At 36.2% G+C, this 23,742-nt stretch overlaps 1 protein-coding gene across 1 annotated transcript in view; it reads right to left on the bottom strand.

The window, feature by feature from the left end:
* Nucleotides 1-23,742, bottom strand: part of NDC80 (NDC80 kinetochore complex component) — a 61,694-nt gene that overhangs the window by 18,455 nt on the left and 19,497 nt on the right. Inside the window, exons 8-13 of the mRNA XM_043558407.1 lie at nucleotides 23,491-23,584; nucleotides 22,168-22,274; nucleotides 21,284-21,428; nucleotides 18,107-18,312; nucleotides 12,063-12,215; nucleotides 9,445-9,534 (exon numbers count right to left, since the gene is read on the bottom strand). Of these exons, the coding sequence (XP_043414342.1) occupies nucleotides 9,445-9,534; nucleotides 12,063-12,215; nucleotides 18,107-18,312; nucleotides 21,284-21,428; nucleotides 22,168-22,274; nucleotides 23,491-23,584 (795 nt within the window). The remainder of the gene's footprint in view (nucleotides 1-9,444; nucleotides 9,535-12,062; nucleotides 12,216-18,106; nucleotides 18,313-21,283; nucleotides 21,429-22,167; nucleotides 22,275-23,490; nucleotides 23,585-23,742) is intronic.

Raw genomic sequence — 23,742 nt, forward strand, 5'->3', positions numbered from 1 at the left:
GAGCATGGGAGGGGCAGAGAGAGGAGGAGACAGAGAATTTGAAGCAGACTCCAGGCTCTGAGTTGTTAGCACAGAGCCTGACGTGGGGCTCGAACCCACCAACTGCAAGATCATGACCTGGGCCCAAGTTGGATGCCCAACCGACTGAGCCACCCAGGCGCCCCTGAACGCACTCATCTTTAAAACCAAACAACTCCCTCCCCAACCAAAAAACCCCACTGCACAAAAATGAAAACCTTTTCCATATACCACTTCCTATTATTCCATTTTCTTTCCTCAGACTCAAACTTTTGTGATAGTCTAATTTGTAGTAGTTCATAGAGAGTAGACTATTCATATTCTACAGCATCTTCCTCTACTACCATTAAACTTCAGTCTATAATAATATGCTTTCTGGCTCCTCTGCTTCACGAAGTTGCTTTTGCAGATATCACCAGTAACATCTCAATTACTAAAGTCAATGAACACCTTTCAGACTTAATCTTATTAGATATCTATCTAACATTTGTAGTTGCTGATCACTCCCTCCTGAAATTCCCTTCCTTGGTTTCTATGACCATGGAAGCTCCTAGTTTTCTCTTTTAAGTTTTGAGAGGTCCTTCTAATTCTTCCTTACAGATTTCTCTTTCTCTGCTTGTACTTTGGTAGTGGATGTTCTCCCAGGATTCTGATCTTTGCTGTATTCTTATCTATTCACTTGTGAGAGCTCTCTTTCTCTCTCTTTCTGTCTCTCTCTCATTTTCACACCTGAAAGATCTCCTGGCTTTAATTACTACATGCTAAGAGATACTTATTTACAACTATGCCCAAACTTCAACTTCCTACAGGGCATTCTCCACTTTGATGTCCTAGAGACCTGAAACTCAGCATACCCCAGCCTGAAATTCTTCTATACCCTTCTCTTGTATTCTTTATCAACGTTCTAGAATATCACCACTGAAAGATCCTCTTCTTGACCAAACCATTCATGCTCTCCTGAACTCTTCTTTCTTTTTTTAAATATTTATTTATTTTTGAGAGACACAGAGCATGAGTGGGGATGGGCGCAGAGAGAGAAAGAGAGAGAGAGAGAGAGAGAGAGAGAGAGAGAGAGAGAGAGAGAGATACAGAATCTGAAGCAGGCTTCGGGTTCTGAGCTGTCAGCACAAAGCTCGACAGGGGCTTGAACTCACAAACTGCAAGATCATGACCTGAGCTAAAGTCAGACACCTAAATGACTGTGCCACCCAGGTGCCCCTGACCTCTCTTTCTGGCTTGTGTTTGTCCTCTATATTGTTCAGATTTAGCAAGAACCATGCTAAGACAATTTAATCAGAATCCCTAACCTCAATATCTAATCAGGTTCCTCATTCTCCAACATCTCCCAGTTGATATCTGATCACCTTGACCTGGCTTCAGTATAAACCCTATTAGGTCGGTTTAGACAGAATCCTCCCTTACCCCTAGCATTTCCCTCAGTAAATTTTTATCCACTGATCTGCACACTACTCCTTGGTTATTAATTCCCAGTTTTTCTTTCAGTTGTACTTGGAGATAAGCCCAATGTTTCTCACCTACTATAAAACTTCTTTGTAATAGCTCCCCCTTGAATAAAGTCTACCTTACCACCATTAAGTGTCATGGCTAATTTTTCTTTTCCTTTAACAGCATATACCAAAGGTGGACACCTGCATTCTTAATTTCTTTCTTCCTTAACCTTCACATCCAAATAGACCACTAAATTACATAGTCTCAATCTTTATATTTCTTTTTTCCATTGTCACTGCAATAGCCTTGGTTTGAGGCTTTACTTATCACTCAGGATACTGTTAGGTCTCTTAACTGTGTGTCTCTAGTTTCATGTACCTCTAACTTAGTCTTCAAAATGCCAACATCGTGGGCTTACTAAAATACACAGGTGTTGGGGCACTTGGGTGGCTCAGTTGGTTAAGCGTCTGACTTTGGCTCAGGTCATGATCTTATGGTTGATGCATTTGAGCCCCGCATTGGGCTCTGTGCTGACAGCTCAGAACCTGGAGCCTGCTTCCGATTCTGTGTCTCCCTCCCTCTCTCTCAAAAATAAAAGAAACATTAAAAAAAAAAAAATACACAGGTGTTCTGCTTTCTCTTAAAAATCTTCAATGGTATCTGGTGCCTACAGAATAAGAATGCAACCAGTAATCAAGAACAGCAAGCTCCAGGGCACCTGAGTGGCTAAGTAGGTTAAATGTTCAACTCTTGGTTTTGGCTTAGGTCATGATCTCAAGGTTCATGAGATTGAGTCCTGCTGTGAGAACGGAGCCTGAGTGGGATTCTGTCTGTCCCTCCCTGCTTGTATGCTCTCCCTCTCTCAAAATAAATAAACTTAAAAAGAAAAAAAAAAAAAGAATAGACAAGTTCCTTCATAACTATGTTTTTGTTTCTCCAGATCTAATTGCAGTTTCAACCTTCCCCAGGGATGTAATCTTAACAGGTCAAGTCTGGAATTTGTTAGCACCAATGAGGTAATAATCTGCCTAATAAGACCATTTTGTTCCTCAAGGGGAGGTGACTTTGCCTGAAATAATCCTCTTTTTTGGTTTATGACTTCCTTGTCCTGCCTTTAAAAACTTTCCTTTCTATAGTCCTTTGAAGCTCTTTTCTGTTTGTTAAATGGGATGCTGCCTGATTCATGAACTGTTGAACAAAGCCAGTTAGATCTTTAAATTTACTCACTTCTTTACAAAACTAGAAATGCAGCCCTAGAGACAATACAAAATTCATCTATTTTTATTTTAAACAATCCCCAAACCTCCTCTATTTATCTTAAATGACTTGTAACTTGTATTCTTTCCTGATGCCTTTGAGATGTACATGTTAAAGTACAACTTCAGGAAGGTAATTTTTATCAAGAAAAAAAATGAAAAACACAAGTTATAAGGTCTCTGTTTACATGTTTATGTGTGTCTATTATATGTGTGTTATAGATGTGTGGTATTTTCTGCCTCTGGACGGTCTTACTAAAATTAGTCTGTAAAAAAGCTCTATTTAACTGGACTTAAATAAGTGCTTAAAGTATTCATAAAAATTGTTAAAATATAATAGAAACTAACCCAAATGCTTTCTTTCTTTCTTTCTTTTTTTTTTTTTTAAGTTTTTTATTTTGATAGAGCAGAGGAGGGGCAAAGAGAGAGGGAGAGAGAGAATCCCAGGCAGGCTCAGCACTGTCAGCACAGAGCCTGATGCAGGGCTGGAACTCATGAACTGTGAGATTGTAACCTGAGCAAAACCCAAGAGTCAGATGCTTAACCGACTGGGCCACTCAGGCACCCCTAACCCAAATGCTTTCTGAATGCATATCACGTAAGTGCTTAAGTTAGCTTAACTTTGTTGATTTAATTAAAATAAACCTTCCTTAAGAGTTATCAACATTGAATAAAATACTTACATACAAGTCTTATTCCACCTGGGTTTATCAATCAAATGAGTTAATGTTATCTGTTACAAAATTTGTCAGCAAGAAAAATTAGCTTGGGCTGATGGGTGACTTTGTTTAATAAACTTTTGGTGGGTAAACTAAACATAGTAAACGGGCACCTGGGTGGCTCAGTCAATTAAGCATCTGACTCTTGATCTCAATCAGGTCATAATCATTTGGTTTGTGAGTTAGAGTCTCAGCACAGAGCCTGCTTGGCATTCTGCATCTCTCTCTCTCTCTCCAAATAAATAAATAAACTTTAAAAATGTTACAAAATAAACACAGTAAATAACAAGTATATTAAATGGATGTAAATTAGATAAAAAGTTTTTAGGTGAATTTTTAAATAGTTTTCCCAAATCTTTTTTTTTAACCTGGAACTTTAAAGTTTTGCTAGGTTAAGTTAAACGATGAGTTGCGTTAAATTCATTCACTATTCATATTATTTCCAAATAAGATAAAATACTGAAACATTAATTACTGAATATCGGTTTATCCACTTTTTACTTCCTTTTACAGAGGAACTATAAAGCTATGTGGGTCTACTAGTAAACATGTGTTATGCTGCTCTGACAAATCTTCTGTGAGAAAGCACATGTTTCTTAAAGTCATAAAAAAGTATTTATTAGTCTGCTAATTCATATAATGGTAATGGAAAAGACAATTTATAAATTCTTACTTAGATTTCACTAGAAATTAAAAGTTTCCGAGGGTTAAAAATTCTACTATGTGTAACTGAAATTGCTAGAAATAATAAGGGAAACACATTCTATGTGTGGTCAGGGTTGGCTGATTAGAATGCATTTAGGGGCTGTTGTGTGGCTCAGTCGGTTAAGTGTCCAAATCTTGATTTTGGCTCAGCTCATGATCTCACGGTTTGCGAGTTTGAGCCCCGGATCAGGGTCTAGGGATTCCATTCCCTCCTTCTCTGCCCCTCCCCTGTTCTCTCTCTCTCTCTCTCTCAAATAAACATTAAAAAAAAAAAAAAAAAAGAATAAATTTAATTAAGTAAAAGAGTTTTAATATAAAAAATAAGCTAGTACAAACTTAGAATGTGGTTTTCTTTCTGTTAATAGAGCAAAGTTTTCTTACATTACTGGTCCACTCTTATTTAGAAATTTAAGCAAACTTTTTTCTTAACTTTTAAAGTAATCTGCCTAGGGGCGCCTGGGTGGCGCAGTCGGTTAAGCGTCCGACTTCAGCCAGGTCACGATCTCGCGGTCCGTGAGTTCGAGCCCCGCGTCAGGCTCTGGGCTGATGGCTCAGAGCCTGGAGCCTGTTTCTGATTCTGTGTCTCCCTCTCTCTCTGCCCCTCCCCCGTTCATGCTCTGTCTCTCTCTGTCCCAAAAATAAACAAAAACATTGAAAAAAAAAAAAAGTAATCTGCCTAGAAAGCAAAGATTTTGTTTTCTTAAAATAATTTCCTGTGTTGTTTTTATCAGGTCTTTGATTACTTAAGAAAGCTGAGCATTCTCTACTAGAAGAGCTAAGTTTTACTTATAACTATTTTACTTTCTGTATTTGTCTGTGAAGTCTTTGTCACCATAGTTAAATGGATAACTAAGTATTATTTCACAGTGACCTATGATCTTATTTGACAAAGTATCTTAAAACCTCTTGATACTCCTACAAACTTCTCCAAAGCGAACTAACTTTTCAACCTCAAACTAACTTTGAGATTTTCTGGAGGGCTTCTAGAACCTCCCAAAAGACTTGTTATCTCTCCAGAAAAAGAAGAGATGCTAAACTAATTAGGCTTATTTGATATGTTAAATTATGCGGGAAGTATTGTCAAGTAAGAAGACTAAGCTTTCTTTCTATTGTATTTATGTAAATATATGTTTTCTAGAAATTGTACTAAATTCCCAAAGTCTAATATATCTTGGTATAGTGTTATCAGTCATAATTTCACTTATTATCTTAAAATATTCCATGTTACTGAAATAACCAACTTTCCTTGTCAATTCCATTACAGTGAACTTTAATCAGATTTCAACAATGGACATTTTTACAAGTCTTTTGTCATTCACAGACTGTTATTGTTTTACCCTGATACTCTGCAATAGTTTCCTGCAAAAATACTTCATCTTCAAGGAGATGTAAGGAAAGGGCTTTTGACAAGTACAGATTTCTGATAACTTTATGATCATAAAACTGAACTGGGTAAGAATTTCCAAAACTAACAGTAAACTGTATTCAAGTATAATAAGAATTAGTAACATGGAACTGAATGAACTGAGGAGGATGATAACTTTTTATGATTTGTTGTTTGAAATGCTGTTGTCTAATGTTTTGCTTTTCCAGATTTAAGGACACCTTTGTCTTAAGATATGTAGGATTTACAACAATTTGGTTATATGTGTGTGTGTGTGTGTGTGTGTATATATATATATATATATATATATATATATATATATATGTTTAAAGTTTATGTATCTGGGTGGGGGAGAGGCAGAGAGAGAGAGGGAGAGAGAATCCCAAGTAGGCTCTGCGCTTGTCAGCACAGAGCCCAAGGCAGGGCTCCATCCCACAAACCATGAGATCATGACTTGAGCCAAGATCAAGAGTCAGAGGTTTAACCAAGACTGAGCCATCCCGACACTCCTAAAGTATATCTTTATAAGCAATGATGAAACATTTACTTTTTCTACTTGGTCCAGATTTTGGAAACTCTTTTGAGTATTCTTTTCATGATAATACAGTTAGTTATTTGTATAAGTTCATTAACAATCTGTCTCCTTGTAATAAGACACGCAATTGGAAATATTGGGTATATTATCAAGGCTTTGATTGGATTTTCATATTTGAGAGAGGTTTGCATAGACTCATATATGACTGGACACTCTTAAGGAACTAAGATTGACTTTAAGGGACTTTAAGGTTGACTTTAAGGGACTTAAAAGACTTTAAGGTTGACTTTATTCAACCTAACTGCAATTTCAACCTTCCCCAGGAATATAATCTTAACAGGTCAGTCTGGAGTTTCTGGTTAGCACCACTGAGGTAATCCACCTCATAAGACCCTTTTGTCTTTCAAAGGGAGGTGAAATCTTGCCTGAAATGATCCTTTTGTGTGTATGTGTGTGACTTTCTTGTTCTGTATTAAAAATTGTTTTCCTTTCTGTAGTCCTTTAGAGTTTCTAATTGTTAAATGGAATACTGCCCAATTCATGAATTGCTGAGTAAAGTCAATTAGATCTTCAAATTTACCCAGTTGAAATTTTAGCATTTGTTTAATTATTTTAATTCATTAATTTACGTTTAGTCATTACTATGTCAAATAGCTATTTTATCTTATGCCATCTTAATTTGGTTAAATTGTCAAATTTAAGAAATAGTTTAATCTTCAGTCGCTGAAGCATATGATATTACTAATCATTTCTTTTTTCCCCTAGTTTTGATATAATGTATATATACCACTGTATAGGTGTAAGGTGTATATGATATTGGGGGGGGGAGGGAGGAGGGGGGGAGGGAGGAGGGAGGGGGGAGGGGGAGAGGGGGGAGAGAGGGGGGGGAGAGAGAGAGAGAGAGAGAGAGAGAGAGAGAGAGAAAACTAACACTACAATAAGTAGTCGAGTTAAAATCAGGACTTTCTTGAAAGTCTTCCCTACTTTGGCTTTTGGCTTTTATAGCATTTTCTCTTCCAGTGATCTCCAACTATTTTGTCCACTTCTAAGAGTTTTCCCCATAATTTCCCCATAATCTCCTTCCTTGAATTGCTTAAGTGGTGCTATTTCTCAAGATTTAATCCTCTGCCACTTTCCTCTACATATTCTAAGAAATATCACTCACATCTGGCTTCAAAGTATCACGTATATGGTAAAGACCCTGAAATGTATATTTTTAGACTTGATCTCTCCCCTATGTTCTGAATCTATTGTTTCAGCTTCCTTTTGGAGGTCTATGTTCTGTAAACAGTAAGCTCAACATCTCTAGTACTCTCCTGGTCACATGCACTCATTTTTTTCTCTGCAGGGTTACCCGCACCCGGAAAATGGAAGTCACTGTCAGTGCTTCTTTCTCTCTTAGCTTTAAAAGTCCATCAAAAATGCTTGGGTTCTACCTCAACATTTCCTAAACCTGTCCAGTTCCTTCTATTTGTACTTTGGTTTAACCTCTTAACAATTTTAGTTGCTTCCCCACAAGTCATTTTTTTCTATGCCCAAAGGGGTTTTGCAAAAATGCAAATCTGATTAGCATAACTGCAGGTCAGTCTTTTTCTCCAAATGGTAGTTTATATTTCATATAAACTTGTTATATTTACCTTTGGAATATTAATATTGGGCCTAGCCTATAGTACGCATCTTATAATCCCCATTTTGTTCACCCCCCTAAATTTCCTGCTTATAGCCCTTAAAAAGTTTCAAGTCTGGGGTGCCTAGGTGGCTCAGTCAGTTGAGCGTCCAACTCTTGGTTCAGCTTGGGTCATGATCTTGTGGTTTGTGGGTTCGAGTCCTGTGCTGGGCTCTGTGCTGACAGCCTGCTTGGAATGCTCTCTCTTTGCACCTCCCCTGTTCTATCTCTCTCTCTCAAAATAAATAAACATTAAAAAAAGTTTTAAAAAGTTTCAATTCAGTTTGAAAATCTATAGGTTTAGTGCCCATTCCAACAGAAGAGAGAAATCAAACTGAAGGAAGCTAAGGGAAGGCTTCATCTTGAATAACAAGTCACATCTGTGGAGTACCTGTTAAAGCAGTCCCAATTCCTTCTTTCCAATGTGTGATGTTACAGAAACCCCAAATTATAATAACAGTAGTATCATGAAACTGCCCACTTATCTAATGTTACAAAGTTTACTATTTTTTTGATTGGAAATTCTAATACAAAGTAAATCTTGATACAATTTGTTAACATGTAAAAAACGTGGGTTACTTGCATAATTATTCGTTTAATGCATAGGTTTTATTTCCAGATGAGAAAAAAAATTTCTATTCCAGGTAAAGATAGGATTTTGTATCTTGAAATGCCACAATAGTTCTTGAAGATACGAATTAACTGGGGTTTTCCTTCAATTATTTGGTGTCACATAAACAATACCTTTTGTTTGCAGTTGAGAAGTAGCTTCTTAACTTTTCTTAATCAAGTATAACAATATTTAAAGATTATCAAATCAATAGTACTGTTCTCTCTGAGAGATATTGGTCATATCATGTTTCAAGTATCTTAGAAGCAGGAACTTTCTGAAACTTACTTTTGGAAATAGACTTTTATAGGCATTTGAGTTCCCCTGAATTTCATGGTGCGGAGTGAAAAATTTGATAAATAAAAATCTCTTAATTTATCATAGCTACTTAGCCTCTAGCCCCAAATGATATATATCTACTTTTAAGGGAGCCATGTCAAATTCCTTTAAGCACAAAAAGGGATATTAAGGGGTGCCCGTCCGGCTTAGTTGGAAGAGCATGCGACTCTTGATCTTGGGGTTGTGAGTTTGAGCTCTACACTGGGTATGAGATTACTTAAATAAAAATAAAACTTAAAAAAAAAAAAGGATATTAAATTATTTCAAGTTGAAGGAGGAAATTCTCCATTTAAAGTCAAGGGAAATTTATTCAGTTTTGTATCACTTCATCAATGATATGTAAAGCCTAGAATGTTTAAGTTATTTAAAAAATTACTTCAAATGTTTCCAAGTCAAGGGTATACCCAACTCTCATTTTCCATAATATCTTATTAAAAGTTCATTCCTTAACAATTAAAAATTACAAATCACATTTAAGTGTTAAATATCTTACTCTTGCTTTTATTTTTTTTACTTAAAAAATTTTTTTTTAACATTTATTTTTGAGAGAGAGAGAGAGACAGAGAATGAGCAGGGGAGGAACAGAGAGAGGAAGACGCAGAATCCGAAGCAGGCTCCAGGCTCTGAGCTGTCAGCACAGAACCCAACGTGGGGCTCGAACCCACAGACCGCGAGATAATGTCCTGAGCCGAAGTCATTGCTTAACCGACTGAGTCACCCAGGCGCCCCTTACTTTGCTTTTAATAACTGTTTTGTTACTTACTTGTTCTAAAGTATCCTCTAAGCTCATTTTTTTATTTAGAGCTTTATTAATTTCTTCTTCAGTTTGGTTCAACAGTTCCTTAAGTGGCACCTACAAAAGACATAGGATTAGGAGATCCATACAATATGTGAAATTACAAAATTTCTCATGAGGCATCTACACATTGCAATAGAAGGAGCCAATTTTGGAGGAAAAAAAAGTGAAGCTATGATATTTTTAAACTAAATCAATACATCAGAAATAAGACAATAAAACTAATTTTCAATGTAATTTTTCTAACTGTAGAATGCAACTTGCTTTTGCTTCTCAATACCTGGAAAATTTTAGATTTGCTTTATCCATTCTGGAGATTCACTGCTATTATTTAAACATTTTATAAGTATACTTATTTTAATGCAGTATCTTTCTTGAAAACAATTTGTATTTTTCTCTTAATCCTTTTCAACTGCTTAGTTTCACAATTATCTGCTTGTATTTCTTCTTTTTGCTATTCATTGGAACTCCACTATAATAGAAAAGACTTCAAACACAGCAAATATCCACCAGCAGGGAATGACTGAATAAGTTACACATGGAGGAGTCTGAGGCTGCAAAAAGAACTGGGAAGATCTTGAAATACAACTGCGGAGAGATAACCAGGGGAGGTTGTTCCGTGAAAAAAAGCAAGATGGGTGTCCAGAATAAGCAGATGTTTACCAGTTTATTTAAGTAATGATAAAAGTCGGGAACAGCCAGATGGGAGAGATGCAGAGCGTAAGGTACTCGGAAAGGGATGCAGAGCTTCCATGCCCTCTGGGTGTGCCACTCTCCCTACTTCTCCACATGTTCACCAGTCTTGAAGCTCATAATCTGCTTGCATTCCTTATGTTTGTCCTCTATTCTAATAGTTTCCCATCACTATTTTTTACTTGAGGTCAAACTCACTTTAAAATGGTTAAACTGAAATCATTAAGTTAAAATGAATTTAATATAAAACTACTTCTTTTAAAGTGTATAGTTTAGTGGCATTTAGTACAATGTTGTGTAACCACATCACCTCTTGTTCCAAATCATCTTCATCACCAAAAGAAAATTTTGTGTTGTTATGTTTTTAGTAGGTCTTTTGAAGTTATTAATTGCAGAGTTTTAATTTTGGCTGCTCTTTTTCTTTGAAAGATGCAATGCCTTTTTAATCTAAGAACTTTTCTCCAAATATTATTTGTGACGGTTGGGTTGCACCTTCTGGATGCTATTTCTATTTCTATTGTTCTATTATTATGTAAAACTATGTCCAAAGATCACAGAAAAACTTTCCCCTTTTCCAAGAATATGCATTCTTTTTGTATTGGGTAATCCTTCCTATACTGATTTGATGCAGGTTTTATTTTCTTGCACTAGTGTCTGTCTACCTGCCTACCCAGCTATTGCTTGAGAAACAATTCAGTAAAAGATTAAATGTTTACTGGGTGGATTTTTTCTATTGAAAATGAGTCTGACTTTATTTAATCACAGTCTGTTCACCAAATAAACTGTGATCATTGGGAAAGTAGCAACTGTATCTTTCTGGGTGTTTCATCTCTAGCACCTAGCTGGTAAGGAACTTAATATATACTCAATAAATAATGTATTGAATGAATGATTCTCAAGGGAAAAATGCATAGCTTTATACTCTGATATTCTTTATTCAAAAACTAAGTATTTTGAAAGTTGACATTTCTGTGGGGGCTACTAAAATACTAATATCTGTGAATAACTAAGAAGTTGCAATAGAACGATTTAAAAATTTTCTTCTCCAAATTACATCCTTGGACATATTTAAAAATTAGGTGCACACTTTTCATTATTGACTACTGGTGTTACTTAATGTCCTGTTATATTTCATGCCTTCGTGTGTGTCCTTGTACCTGAAACTCTTTCCCACAGACCATCCCAATAAATACCTCATCTTTTTTTTTTTTTTTTTAATTAATTTATTTTTTTTTTCAACGTTTATTTATTTTTGGGGCAGAGAGAGAGGGAGACACAGAATCAGAAACAGGCTCCAGGCTCTGAGCCATCAGCCCAGAGCCCGACGCGGGGCTCGAACTCACGGACCGCAAGATCGTGACCTGGCTGAAGTCGGACGCTTAACCGACTGCGCCACCCAGGCGCCCCAATACCTCATCTTTTAAGACTTCATTCCAGGTTCACCATTTCTGTAGAAACTTTTCTTTCTCTTTAATTCTGGCAAGAATTGATCAATACCATATCTTGTAAACATTTCTAATGAAGTACATATATAGCAATTATTTATTTATATCTGTCTCTATTGGGACAAGTAGCAATTTAAGATTAAGAGTCAGGTAATTTTTCTCTTTATAATCCTGGTGTGTATTTTAAATGTAATCAAAGTTTCTATTGGATAGTTGAGTTGATAAAGTAGGTAGAAAGGAAGAAAAGGCTTTGTAATTCAAAGAGAAAAGTATAATAGATTTCTAATTATCAAAAAGATGGAAGATAAAAGGTTTTAGTGTTTTATTTCCATGCTCTGACCTCAGTCATGAACAGGCTGATGTTTAAACTATTAGTTATAAATAAATAAACATCAATCATATCATTTAAAAATCTTTTGAAGATTAATTAATCTCATGATTACTTACATAAACTTGAGCTCTGTATTTGACAAGGCAGTTGGCACCAGCTTCAGGATTAAACTTAATTTCAAAGTCATAACCTTTGGAATTTTCAGCACCCTTAGGAATAAGTTTTAATTTTCTGGCCAACTTGTGATACTCAGATAATTGTGTTTCAATCTGTAAGAACACCAAAATAAATGTTAAAGTAAACCAAATAGCCCTATTCCATATGGTTTTCAACTGGCATCTGCAATTTTACACAAAAATTATACGTATTTTTTTTAGTTTTGTAATTTGGTATATAAGAATGAAAGATATTATTCACAATCTGTAGGGTAATTTAAAAACTATAATTAGTAAGCAATATCCTACTGTTCTTTCTTATCTGTTCTTATCTTACTGTTCTTCCTAATGTTCTTCTCATTTCCAAATAGCTCGGAACAAGAATCCATATCTAGGTATAAACTAAAATTTACTTTTTAAAGTGCCAGGCAGAGAAATCATGAAAACAACACAAACTTTAGATTTATCTTTCAAAAAAAATTTTTTTTACATTTATTTATTTATTTTTGAGAGACAGAGACAGAGCACAAGCGGGGATGGTCAGAGACAGAAGGAGACACAGAATCCGAAGCAGGCTCCAGGCTCTGAGCTGTCAGCACAGAGTCTGACGTGGGGCTTGAACTCACAAACCGTGAGATCATGACCTGAGCCAAAGTCGGATGCTCAACTGACTAAGCCACCCAGGCGCCCCTGGATTTATCAATTTAAAAAGTAAAACATTTCTTCTTGTTTTTATTTTTGAGAGACAGAGAGAGGGCACGAGCCGGGGAGGGGTGAGAGAGAGGGAAAAACAGGATGTGAAGCAGGCTCCAGGCTCTGAGCTGTCAGCACAGAGCCTGATGTGGGGCTTGAACCCATGAACCATGAGATGGCCCAAGCCAAAGTCGGATGCTTAACCAACTGACTGAGCCACCCAGGAGCCCCTAAAAAATAAAACATTTCATTTATCTAAAATAAGTGAAATGTAGGGGTGCCTGGGTGGCGCAGTCGGGTAAGCGTCTGACTTCAGCCAGGTCACGATCTCGCGGTCCGTGAGTTCGAGCCCCACATCGGGCTCTGGGCTGATGGCTCAGAGCCTGGAGCCTGTTTCCGATTCTGTGTCTCCCTCTCTCTCTGCCCCTCCCCCGTTCATGCTCTGTCTCTCTCTGTCCCAAAAATAAATAAACGTTGAAAAAAAAAATTAAAAAAAAATAAATAAAATAAGTGAAATGTAATCATTTAAGTCTCAAATGTTATTTTAACAGAAATATTTTATTTTTTAAAAAATGTTTATTTTAAAGAGAGAGACAATGAGAGGGGTAGGGGCAAAGAGAGAGGGAGAGAGAGAATCCCAAGCAGGCTCGTACCCCTTAACAAAAATATTTTAGTAAAACAATTCCATATTACCTGGTCTCTATCCCTTCCTTCAGGGCTCTGTTCAAATTACATTATCAGAAAGGCTTTTGCTCAAATGTAGCCCCCCAAATTTCTTAATCCTCTTACTTTATTTTTATTCACAGCACTTATTTTTATTTTTTAATATTTGTTTATCATTTTTGACAGAGAGACAGAGACAGAGCATGAGTGGGGCAAGGGCAGAGAGAGACACACAGAATCTGAAGCAGGCTCCAGTCTCTGAGCGGTCAGCACAGAGCTCGATGTGGGGCTTGAACTCATGGACTGTGAGATCATGACCTCAGCCAAAGTCAGATGCTTAACTGACTGAGCCACCCAGGCGCCCCTATTCATAGCACTTATTACTACCTGACATGTTTATTCACTTTCATTGTAAGCTCAATGAAAGCAGCTGCATCCCCTCAGGACCTAGAAGAGTACTTGGCATTTAGTAGATATATATTACATTTAAGATTTCTTACTAATGAATCAGGAAATAATTTCAACTACTCCAATTTGTAATACAGTAGCTCTCTAGGGAGTACTAAGATATGTAGCTCTATTTGTCTTTATACTAAATGGTTTTAGAGGTAGTTGCTTCTGTTCTTCACTAACATTTTATTTATCTAAATGAAAACAGCTTTCACAAGCCCATGCACTTCATCACGTCTTATTGCAGGGAGAGTAAATGTGTGGCACATTTATTCTTTCTACAGCCAATTAAGACAGTGAAAACTGATCACACCTTTTCCTCATGAGCAGATGCAGGCTCAGTGTCTATCTCAACATAGATCCAGAAGGCTACTACCAGCCAGAGGTGGCATGCGGAATAAAAATAAGTTCAGAAAAAAAAGATGATGGATAAATGTTTACATTGAGCTGTTACATTCTGCTATCATTCTTCAATCTCTGTCTCTCTTAGTACCCTAAGGTTTTCTGGTCTATGGCCTACTCTGGCCCTCATTAGATCACTGCTTACCCATTTCCTAAATAATATTCTTCTTTAAAAAAAAAAAATTCTTCTTTTATCCTGATCTTCCAAATAAACAGTATTTATACAGCTAATTTTAGCTAGCTAAACTTAAGAGTTCACCTGGTCCAGAGATTCATAACCTCCCCTTTCCCACATAGTGCTTGAGAGAAAAAATATATTCGTTAATGTATGTTGAAGGAACTCATTTCAGATTCACTGATGTAGTCCAACAACACCTCACTTTATTAATAAGGAAACTGAGGCTATGAGAGGTTAGATAACAGGTTGAGGTCACACAGGTATGCAATGGCAAATCCAGGGTTAAAATATAGGTTTACCAAATTCTAGGTTCAAAGACTTCTGGGATCACCACTATAGTCTACTTCTTATAAATGTCTATGTTTCTCCTTGATACACAGGACAGAGATTCTGTAGAGGATAAGGAGGATGAGAGAGTACAGATAGGCAAGGCAAAGCAAAAATATGGTGAAATAGGGCTAAAAAAGGAGACAATGTTTACTGCTCATGCTGAACTGTCCATTCCACATTAAAAATTACATATGTAGGTGTGTAAAATACAGATTTTTAAAAATGTAAAATAGTTAAAACCTGACAAAGAAACTATTGTATTATGCCTATAATGATAACATACTTTATAAGGTGACCAGGATTAAAAACCAGTATTGTCTTATTGGGCAAAAACAGCTGCTTTCTTTGAACTACTTTTTTTAATTTTAACAATAGTGGTAAATATATGTAAGAAATAATGTACTAAGGAAAGTGTTTGAAGTAGTAGAAGAGAAAACCTCATTACTTTTGGAACAAAACAGAGATTAAATTTTTCTCAGTGAAATATAAATTTTAGTACTATACCTACTGTATAGATAAACAAATATTAGGGTAGACAACTTCAAACCAAAATTTAATTTTGAAACTCTGTAGTCTGTTTTTTTTCCATTAAAAAAAAAAAGAGAGAGAGAGAGAGGGGCGCCTGGGTGGCTAGGTCAGTTAAGTGTCTGACTCTTAATTCTGGCTCAGGTCATGATCTCAAGGTTCATGAGTTTGAGCTCTGTGTTGGGCTCTGTGCTGACAGTGCAGAGCCTGCTTAGGATTCTCTCTCTCCCTCTCTCCGTGCTCCTCCCTGGCTTGTGCTTTCTCTCTCCCAAAATAAATAAACTTAGAGAGAGAGAGAGAGAGAGCCCTTAGAAAGACATGTTTTACTACCTTTTCTTAAAAAAGAGTCTTACCTTACATTTTTTTTCTTAGGAATGTAATAGTGTATATTGCGAAAAAGATCACTTTGGAATTGATAGGAACACATTTGGTCCCTAGACAACTTGTTAATTTATTGTTTTAGAATACATTGGTGTCATGTCCATAAATTATGCTGAACCATTAAGAAAAAGTTCACGTCTATTGAGAGCTACATTAAAAAGTAAGAGAGGGGCACCTGGGTGGCTCAGTCAGTTAAGCATCCGACTTCAGCTCAGGTCATGATCTCGGAGTCCATGGGTTCAAGCCCCACATTGGGCTCTGTGCTGATAGTTCAGAGCCTGGAGCCTGCTTCAGATTCTGGGTCTCCCTCTCTCTCTGCCCCTCCCCTGCTCACATTCTATCTCTCTTACTCTCAATAATAAAAAAAACATTAAAAAAAAGTAAGAAAAATAGTGCATAGCTCTAAGCAAGGCAGAAGTATGGAACATTTATAAGGGACTGCCAACAAAAATAAGGACAGACTTTAATTATCTAGAAATTCATATGGTCAATGAGCCCACTTTTTCAACAATGTTGGCTAAAAGGATAATGTACCACCTACAAAATTGAAATAAAGTCAAATAATTTGGTTGTGGTAAAGTTCGAGTGACTGCCGTTACTGAATCTGACAGAAATGTTTAAATCCTGTTATTGCATTTGACACTGTTAATTCCTTCCTGACTCTTCCTTTCTCAGCTTCTATCTTCTTGATCTCTCTGGCTAGTCCTCAGTCTCTTTTAGGCTTCTCTTAAGGGACCTTCGTCCTTCAAGATGCTGGTGCTCCCTTCCTCCTATGTATTTTTCCTTGGTGAATTCATCTACCCTTATGGCTTCAATCACAATACATACTGAGTTTTACTTAATCTACATTACAAACCTACATTATTTTATCCTGAGGTTCAGATACATAATAGATTAGTAGATATTTTCACTTGCATACCCCATGGACACAACAGGTCAGCATACCATTTCCATTCCTGACTGGCAACTTCTATTTCAGAGTGAGTTTTACTATTGCTTGTCCCATTGCTCAAGCCAGACACTGTGAATGTATCCCTTTTCTTTCATCAAGTCTTATTTACTTAAGTAGTCAGAATCCACCTACTTCTTTGAATTTCCACTAATACACTCTAAATTCAGCTCATAACTTCTCACCACATTGCTGCCAAAGATCCTTATCTGTTTTGCTCCCTTCCAATCCATTTTTCACATGACCAAAAACAAGATCTTTCTGAAATATAGTTATCTGTTTAAAAATCTTAAGGGCTTTTTGGAACTTCTAGGATACAGTCCAAACTTTTAAATAAGAAAAGAATCTTTATCATCTAGTCTATACTTTTTCTCTTGAGTCTTTATCTGTTGCTATGTGTCCCTATCCCTTGCTATTAACCTGCAGCCATATGAAAAGATTCTGATGCCACAGGGCATCATGCTGTTTGCTGACTCCGCTAACCTTGCCAAGATAACTCTTCCTTATACTTCCCAATTCAGTTCAGGTGTTATCTCCAGCAGAGAGCCCAACATAGGCTTGAACTCATGAACTGTGAGATCATGACCTGAGTTGAAGTCAGATACTTAACTGAATGAGCCACTCAGGAACCCTCAAGGAAGCCTTTCTAAAAATCACCTCATACATCTCCCCATACCACACACACTACATCTGGGTTAGGTATACTATATGCTTCCTCAGTACCCCATGCAAACGGGGTCTGATTTCATGGTAGAAAAATATTGACTAGATTGGAAGTTACTCAAGGGGAGAGTGGAGTCTGGCTTCTTCTTTTTTTTTATTTTATTTTATTTTTAAAAAAAAAATTTTTTTTTCAACGTTTATTTATTTTTGGGACAGAGAGAGACAGAGCATGAACGGGGGAGGGGCAAAGAGAGAGGGAGACACAGAATTGGAAACAGGCTCCAGGCTCTGAGCCATCAGCCCAGAGCCCGACGCGGGGCTCGAACTCGCGGACCGCGAGATCGTGACCTGGCTGAAGTCGGACGCTTAACCGACTGCGTCACCCAGGTGCCCCAAGTCTGGCTTCTTCTAAGCACAGCTTCTTCTAAGTGGCACACAACAGGTAAATAAATGTTTGAATAGTAAATAAGTAAAGGAAGAATGGACTCACATTGAATGAAAGGCACAAGGTTTATGAAAATAATTTTCATGGCTTTAGAGACTTTTTTATTTCTTGGTTCACTGTTAAAAAACATAGTTAACTTAAATCTGACTGAAAGAAATTGGGGTGTTACTGATTTGACATAAAAGGAGTGGATTTTAGTAAAATGTCAATGCAAAAAGTTTTACCTTTTTAGCCAATCTATTCTACCCACTCAGTTTTTCTTAACAGGGATAGGTCTTTACAAACTGTCAGCTCTGAGTTGCCACTCTGAAAATGGTAGGACATACCGCCTCTTTGCCTCTGGCATATTTTAGCTCTTCATTCCACAATTGCTGTTGCTCAGCCTCCAGGTCTTTGGTTAATTTATTAATAGTCTGCTGCAGTTCATTCCTTTCATGATTTATTCTCTCAATGTCTGCAACTGAGTACTTCTGGTTATCAACAATATTCTGTAGGCGAGTATTCTCCTGTTTCATTGTCTCATATTCTAGTTCTGCATTGAAAAAAAAATTGTTAAGTTCTTTCAATTCATACAAAGAAATTGATGCCATTATTTAATAGAGTTGATTAAGATTTCTAAATTTCCAAGTTATGTATATATATATTTTCTCTTCTTTTTTGGGGGGGGGATAATTCTATTTGATCTCACTTTGTTAATAACATTCCTGAAAGATGGTACAATTAAAGTTTTATGTTAGGAACATATTTTCCTATTGGCTTGCTATGATTTTCAGAAAGTGCTATATGAAAAAAATATGGCCCCACACATAATGATTAGGATTGAGAATTACTACACTTAAGAGGGATAGTCTGCTGGTATTCAATTCAAATGCTTTTAATACTCCAGTATGATTCTCTTCAGTAAGTCAGAAAACCCACAAGTTTTTCACAAACAAAAAAAAAAAATTGTATTTAAATACATCTTGTTTCACTGACATTTTCAGTTTTATCAGATATTAAGTAACTATAATGGTTAAGTTCTTGCTTTGTCTATTTGCCAAAATTTGTAACAAAAAAATGACTATATTGTACTAAGACAAAATGGTACTTACAAACAGGAAATGATCATGCAAAGAGAAAGAAGTTTTCAAACTTAAAATATTTGGGGTTATACAGAATAGTGTTTTCTAACCTTTTGTTATTCATAGCTTATAAAGAATATGATAATACTTTTTTTTTTTTTTAATTTTTTTTTTCAACGTTTTTATTTATTTTTGGGACAGAGAGAGACAGAGCATGAACGGGGGAGGGGCAGAGAGAGAGGGAGACACAGAATCGGAAACAGGCTCCAGGCTCTGAGCCATCAGCCCAGAGCCCGACGCGGGGCTCGAACTCACGGACCTTGAGATCGTGACCTGGCTGAAGTCAGACGTTTAACCGACTGTGCCACCCAGGCGCCCCAGAATATGATAACACTTTTAAGCAGTCTGGGATAGGTGGATGAGGAAGTTCATGACCAAAGGGGCCATGAGAATCACCCCAAAGGCTGACAGGATCAAGATCTTGGCTTTGTTATAACTCAGTTGTAGCACTATACTTGGAAAGGTCCAATCTGAGCTCAAAATAAATTAATAGTTGGTTTAAGTAAAATTTTTTATATTTATCACAGGAATCCGCACAAAAAATCCACAATGTACATTATCCATACAGTTTAAATAGGTCTCTTTCATTCTTGGCCACAAATGACTTTAAATAATCAATAAAGTTAAAATACTCAGAACAAAAACATTTTAGATTATCAAATTATCTCAAACTAAGTCAATCTGGAATGGTAAATGATTGCTGAAGTATCTCTCTCACCTCTTCAGCTTGTAATTATTGGAAAAAAATTCACACAAGTAGAAAGTATGAAAATTGTCTTAATTAAATACCAATGAGGAAGACAGAGTATTAATATTATAAATTATTGATTTAATTACAAATATTGCTGTAATAAAAAATTAGTCTATGGCTTCTTGTCATCACGGAGAACAAACATTAGGGACCAAGTGTAAATTATTTAGAGTTGGTTTAGAGTAAATCTAATATATGTAATTAGAGTTTGGAAAAAAATAAACTGATTAAACAAATACCCCAGACAAATATTATCCTTGACTTGACAGGTGGTCAATATTCCATAGACTAAGAAATAAATCAAATATCCTAAGGACTATCTACACAAATCCTATGTGGGAAAGACACAGCCTGTAAAATCCTACAAGAATAAAACTGAAGCAGGCAAACACCTGGAAAAAATAGCATAGTAGGTCCACAGAGTTATTCATTTGGTAAAGTGCCATCCAATGGCTCTGACTTTTATGGATACCTTTCTTTGCTCTCCTTCTGGCACTACAGAACTATCAATTAATTCATGTGTCACAGTATTATTAGAGTTTTATGACTGATATGTGCTTATGAAAACAAAGTTAGGAACACACAAGGATATAAACAAACGTTCTTTAGTTGGGCTTTTCCTTACAGAGAATTATAGTAGTTCCATCTTTTCATCTTACTTTCCAATCAGCTTAAGCTGCCAAGTAGCTTAGGAGGCAGTGATGGATCATAAGATAATTGTAGTAGACTGAAGCCAGCAAAGATTAAAGAATCTGGTTTACTAATTACAAGGTGGAATAGAATAAATATTTATATCAGGTCGTATATGTTCTTAAGTTAGGTCCCTCTTTGCTTCAAAAAAATCAGACACCTGAAAACACGTTAGAAGGTATAGTAGGTTGACTAATTAATGGCCACCCAAAGTTATGTAGTCCAAATCCCTGGAATTTATAAACATTTCCTTATTTGGAAAAGGGGCTTTGCAGGTATAATTACATTAAGTATTTTGAGATGAGATTACCCTGGATTATCTAGTGGGTCCTAAATGCCATCACAAATGTCCTTAAAAGATAGAGGCTGAGAGAAATTAACATAAAGAGAAGAGGAGAGACAGATACACAGAAGAGGCAATGTGAGGATGAAGAAGAGACTGGAGTGACATGGCCAAAAGTTCAGGAATGCCAAGAACAACAGAAGCTGGAAGAGATGAGGAATGAATTCTCCCTCAGAGTCCTTGGAGGAAGCTTAGCCATGCTAAATTTTGGACTTCTAGCCTTTAGAACTGTGAGCCAAAAAATTTCTATTGTTCTAGTCCACCAAATTTGTGTGTTTTTTTTTTTTTTTTTTTTTTTTTAATAGCAGCCTCAGAAAACTAATACATGTAGAAGGCACGGAAAACTTGGTAGCCTGCTATAGCCACTCACCATTAAAGGAAAAATGATATGGATGACAAAGCTCTCTCTGCATGTGATAAACCCCAGGAAGTCCACATTCTAGTCTGAATGTCTTCTGAGCCATCAGCCCAGAGCCTGACGCGGGGCTCGAACTCACCGACCGCGAGATCGTGACCCGGCTGAAGTCAGACGCTTAACCGACTGCGCCACACAGGCGTCCCTGAATGTCTTCTTTTAGCATTCATTGGTTGTACTTACCTACTCTAGAAATTTCTTCATCAAGACCATTCAATTTCTGGTCAAGAATGGCTGAATGAGACTCCAAATTGCTCATGTATGCCTGATATTTTTGAACATCTGCTTGTAAGGAAGTTTTCAGTTTTCTCAATGACTCTAGACGATTCTTTAAAAGAAAAGAACATATTATTCTTATTGATAACCATTCCATACTTTACTTAAAAGTGACACAATATTATTTAAATTCATCTTAGAGAAAAGTATATTACATTTTCCTTTCACTTTTAGAGGAAGTCAAAAGAACTAAAAGGAAACTTTGGCATTACTACCTAATTAAGATGTACTTTTCAGGAAGTCAGTTTGGGATACAAAAAGTCAAGAGCCAGGATGAAGGAGCGAAAACATTTAAAATCTGATATTTTACAGAACAGTCTAGATAATTCAATAATATAATACACAAAATAAAATTAGATATCTGGATATTATCATTTAGCTTTTAGAAAATCCTAAGAATATATTATATAAACCCACTTAACACCATTCCCTTTTCATTAACTACATAACTCAGGGCTTCTTGTAAATAGTGTTCCCTAGAGGTGTGTAACATGGGGATCTTGTTCAAAAGATCTTTTTGGTCTTATGTAAGTAGGTTAGATTCTTTCATCATATTGTGAACACCATTAGCGCAAGACTGATCAATCACAAGGGAAAACAAAGCTCTAGAGACACCAAACATGTTTTCATGGGAGTTCTGTCCAATGTAAAAAAAAAATTAACTTTTAAGAAGCTTATTTTGCTATTTATTTATATCTTAGGGAAAGAAATAGCTGGCGTTCTCTAAGGAAATCCAAAAATCCAAAAGAGCTAAGTATATGAGCCTACTGATAATAAGCATGTTTACTAACCGGTTCTTTTTCTCTTTCTTGTTCCAATCTTGCAATCTGTTCATTCAATGCTTTGTTTTTTGCTGCTAATGATTCCAGCTTGGAAGCATCTACATTAAATAAATCCTCTGGAGAGAAAACCCCAAAACTTAGTGAGATCTCAATTCTGTCTAGAAACATTTTCCCCCAGGTTTTCACCACTGGTTTCTCCCTCACTTCCTTCTAGACTGGTCAAAATACTACCAGTGAAGGATATACTACCCTCTAAAATAGCAAACCTTTCCCTTTACTACACTGTCTATTCCCTTACCTTGCTTTATTTTTCTTCATAGTACTTGCCACCCTTTGGTTTACAGTTATTTGATTATCATCTCTGTTAGAGGTAGCCTCATAGAGCAGGGATTTTCTATCTCTTATTCATGACTGTATTCTCAGTGCCTAAATGGTGGCTTGCCCAATGTAGGCATATAATAAATTACTGTTTGAATAAATGAATACTATTAATTGGCTTAACTAATTATAAAAAAAAAACCAAAAGCTTCACTAGATGCTTTTTATATTAGATCACTGTGAATTTTCCTCTTTTAAAATGAAACATCATTTACCTTGGTCCCTTTCTTATGTTGGACAAGTTGAAGTTGTCCTGTTACTTCAGCAAGATACATCCCATGGCAACATAAGGGAAATGCTTTCAACTTTTCTGCCAGTAGTGGGAAGGTGATATTCTCCTGTTTGGATTGATTCCATTGGATTCCACTGATTCCATTAAATTTATCTATTTTACCCACAGTTCTACTATTTTATATACAAGACTATGTCAATAAAAGGAAAGAAATGTAAAAGAATACCTCTGGAACATTTTAGAGTTAGCTAGTATATACTGAATGTCACTAGAGTATCACTGAGTGGAAAAATAAAGAATTTTTTTGTTTGGAAATATAATGGCCCATTAATTTTAATTACTCAAACAGTAAAGCAAGAATATTATAGGGATATCACAGGAATAACATTTGGTGATTATCTTCTGTGTTCCTGGTAGTGTGTTTGATACTTTATGTACACAGCTACCTAATCTTGCAAAACTTTGTTAGAGAGGTTAATTAATTTGTTAAGGTCACATAGGCAGGAAGGGGTTTTGCCTCAGGTCTGACTCTAACATCAGCATTCTTTCAGCTTAACTAACTTTTCTCCATCAAAGAAACAATGAAGACAAAAATCAGTAGGCATCCAAACAAATTTAGAATAGCTCATCTAAACACTGGGTGTGGTTAAATAAGTTATAGCTCCATGAATAGAGTTTAATACATGACTAAAAGCATGCACACTAGGAATGAGAACACTTACTCAGCTTTGACTGCAACTCTGTGTTCATTTCTTCAAAGCTGTCAGCACCAGTCATGAAACTCTCATAGCATTTTATGGTGTAGTCCAAAAACAACTGATTGGGTTAAGCAGATTTTAGAAAAAGCCATTATTCTCTATTTAGTGTGTTCCATTTTTCTAAGTGGGAATTTAAATTTGAATTAAAAAAAGAAAGGTCAAGACTACTAAGTAGTTATATGAACTCCTATAAATGAGACACAAACCTAGGATATA

Source organism: Prionailurus bengalensis, chromosome D3, assembly GCF_016509475.1.
Source record: "Prionailurus bengalensis isolate Pbe53 chromosome D3, Fcat_Pben_1.1_paternal_pri, whole genome shotgun sequence".
Lineage (NCBI taxonomy): Eukaryota > Metazoa > Chordata > Mammalia > Carnivora > Felidae > Prionailurus > Prionailurus bengalensis.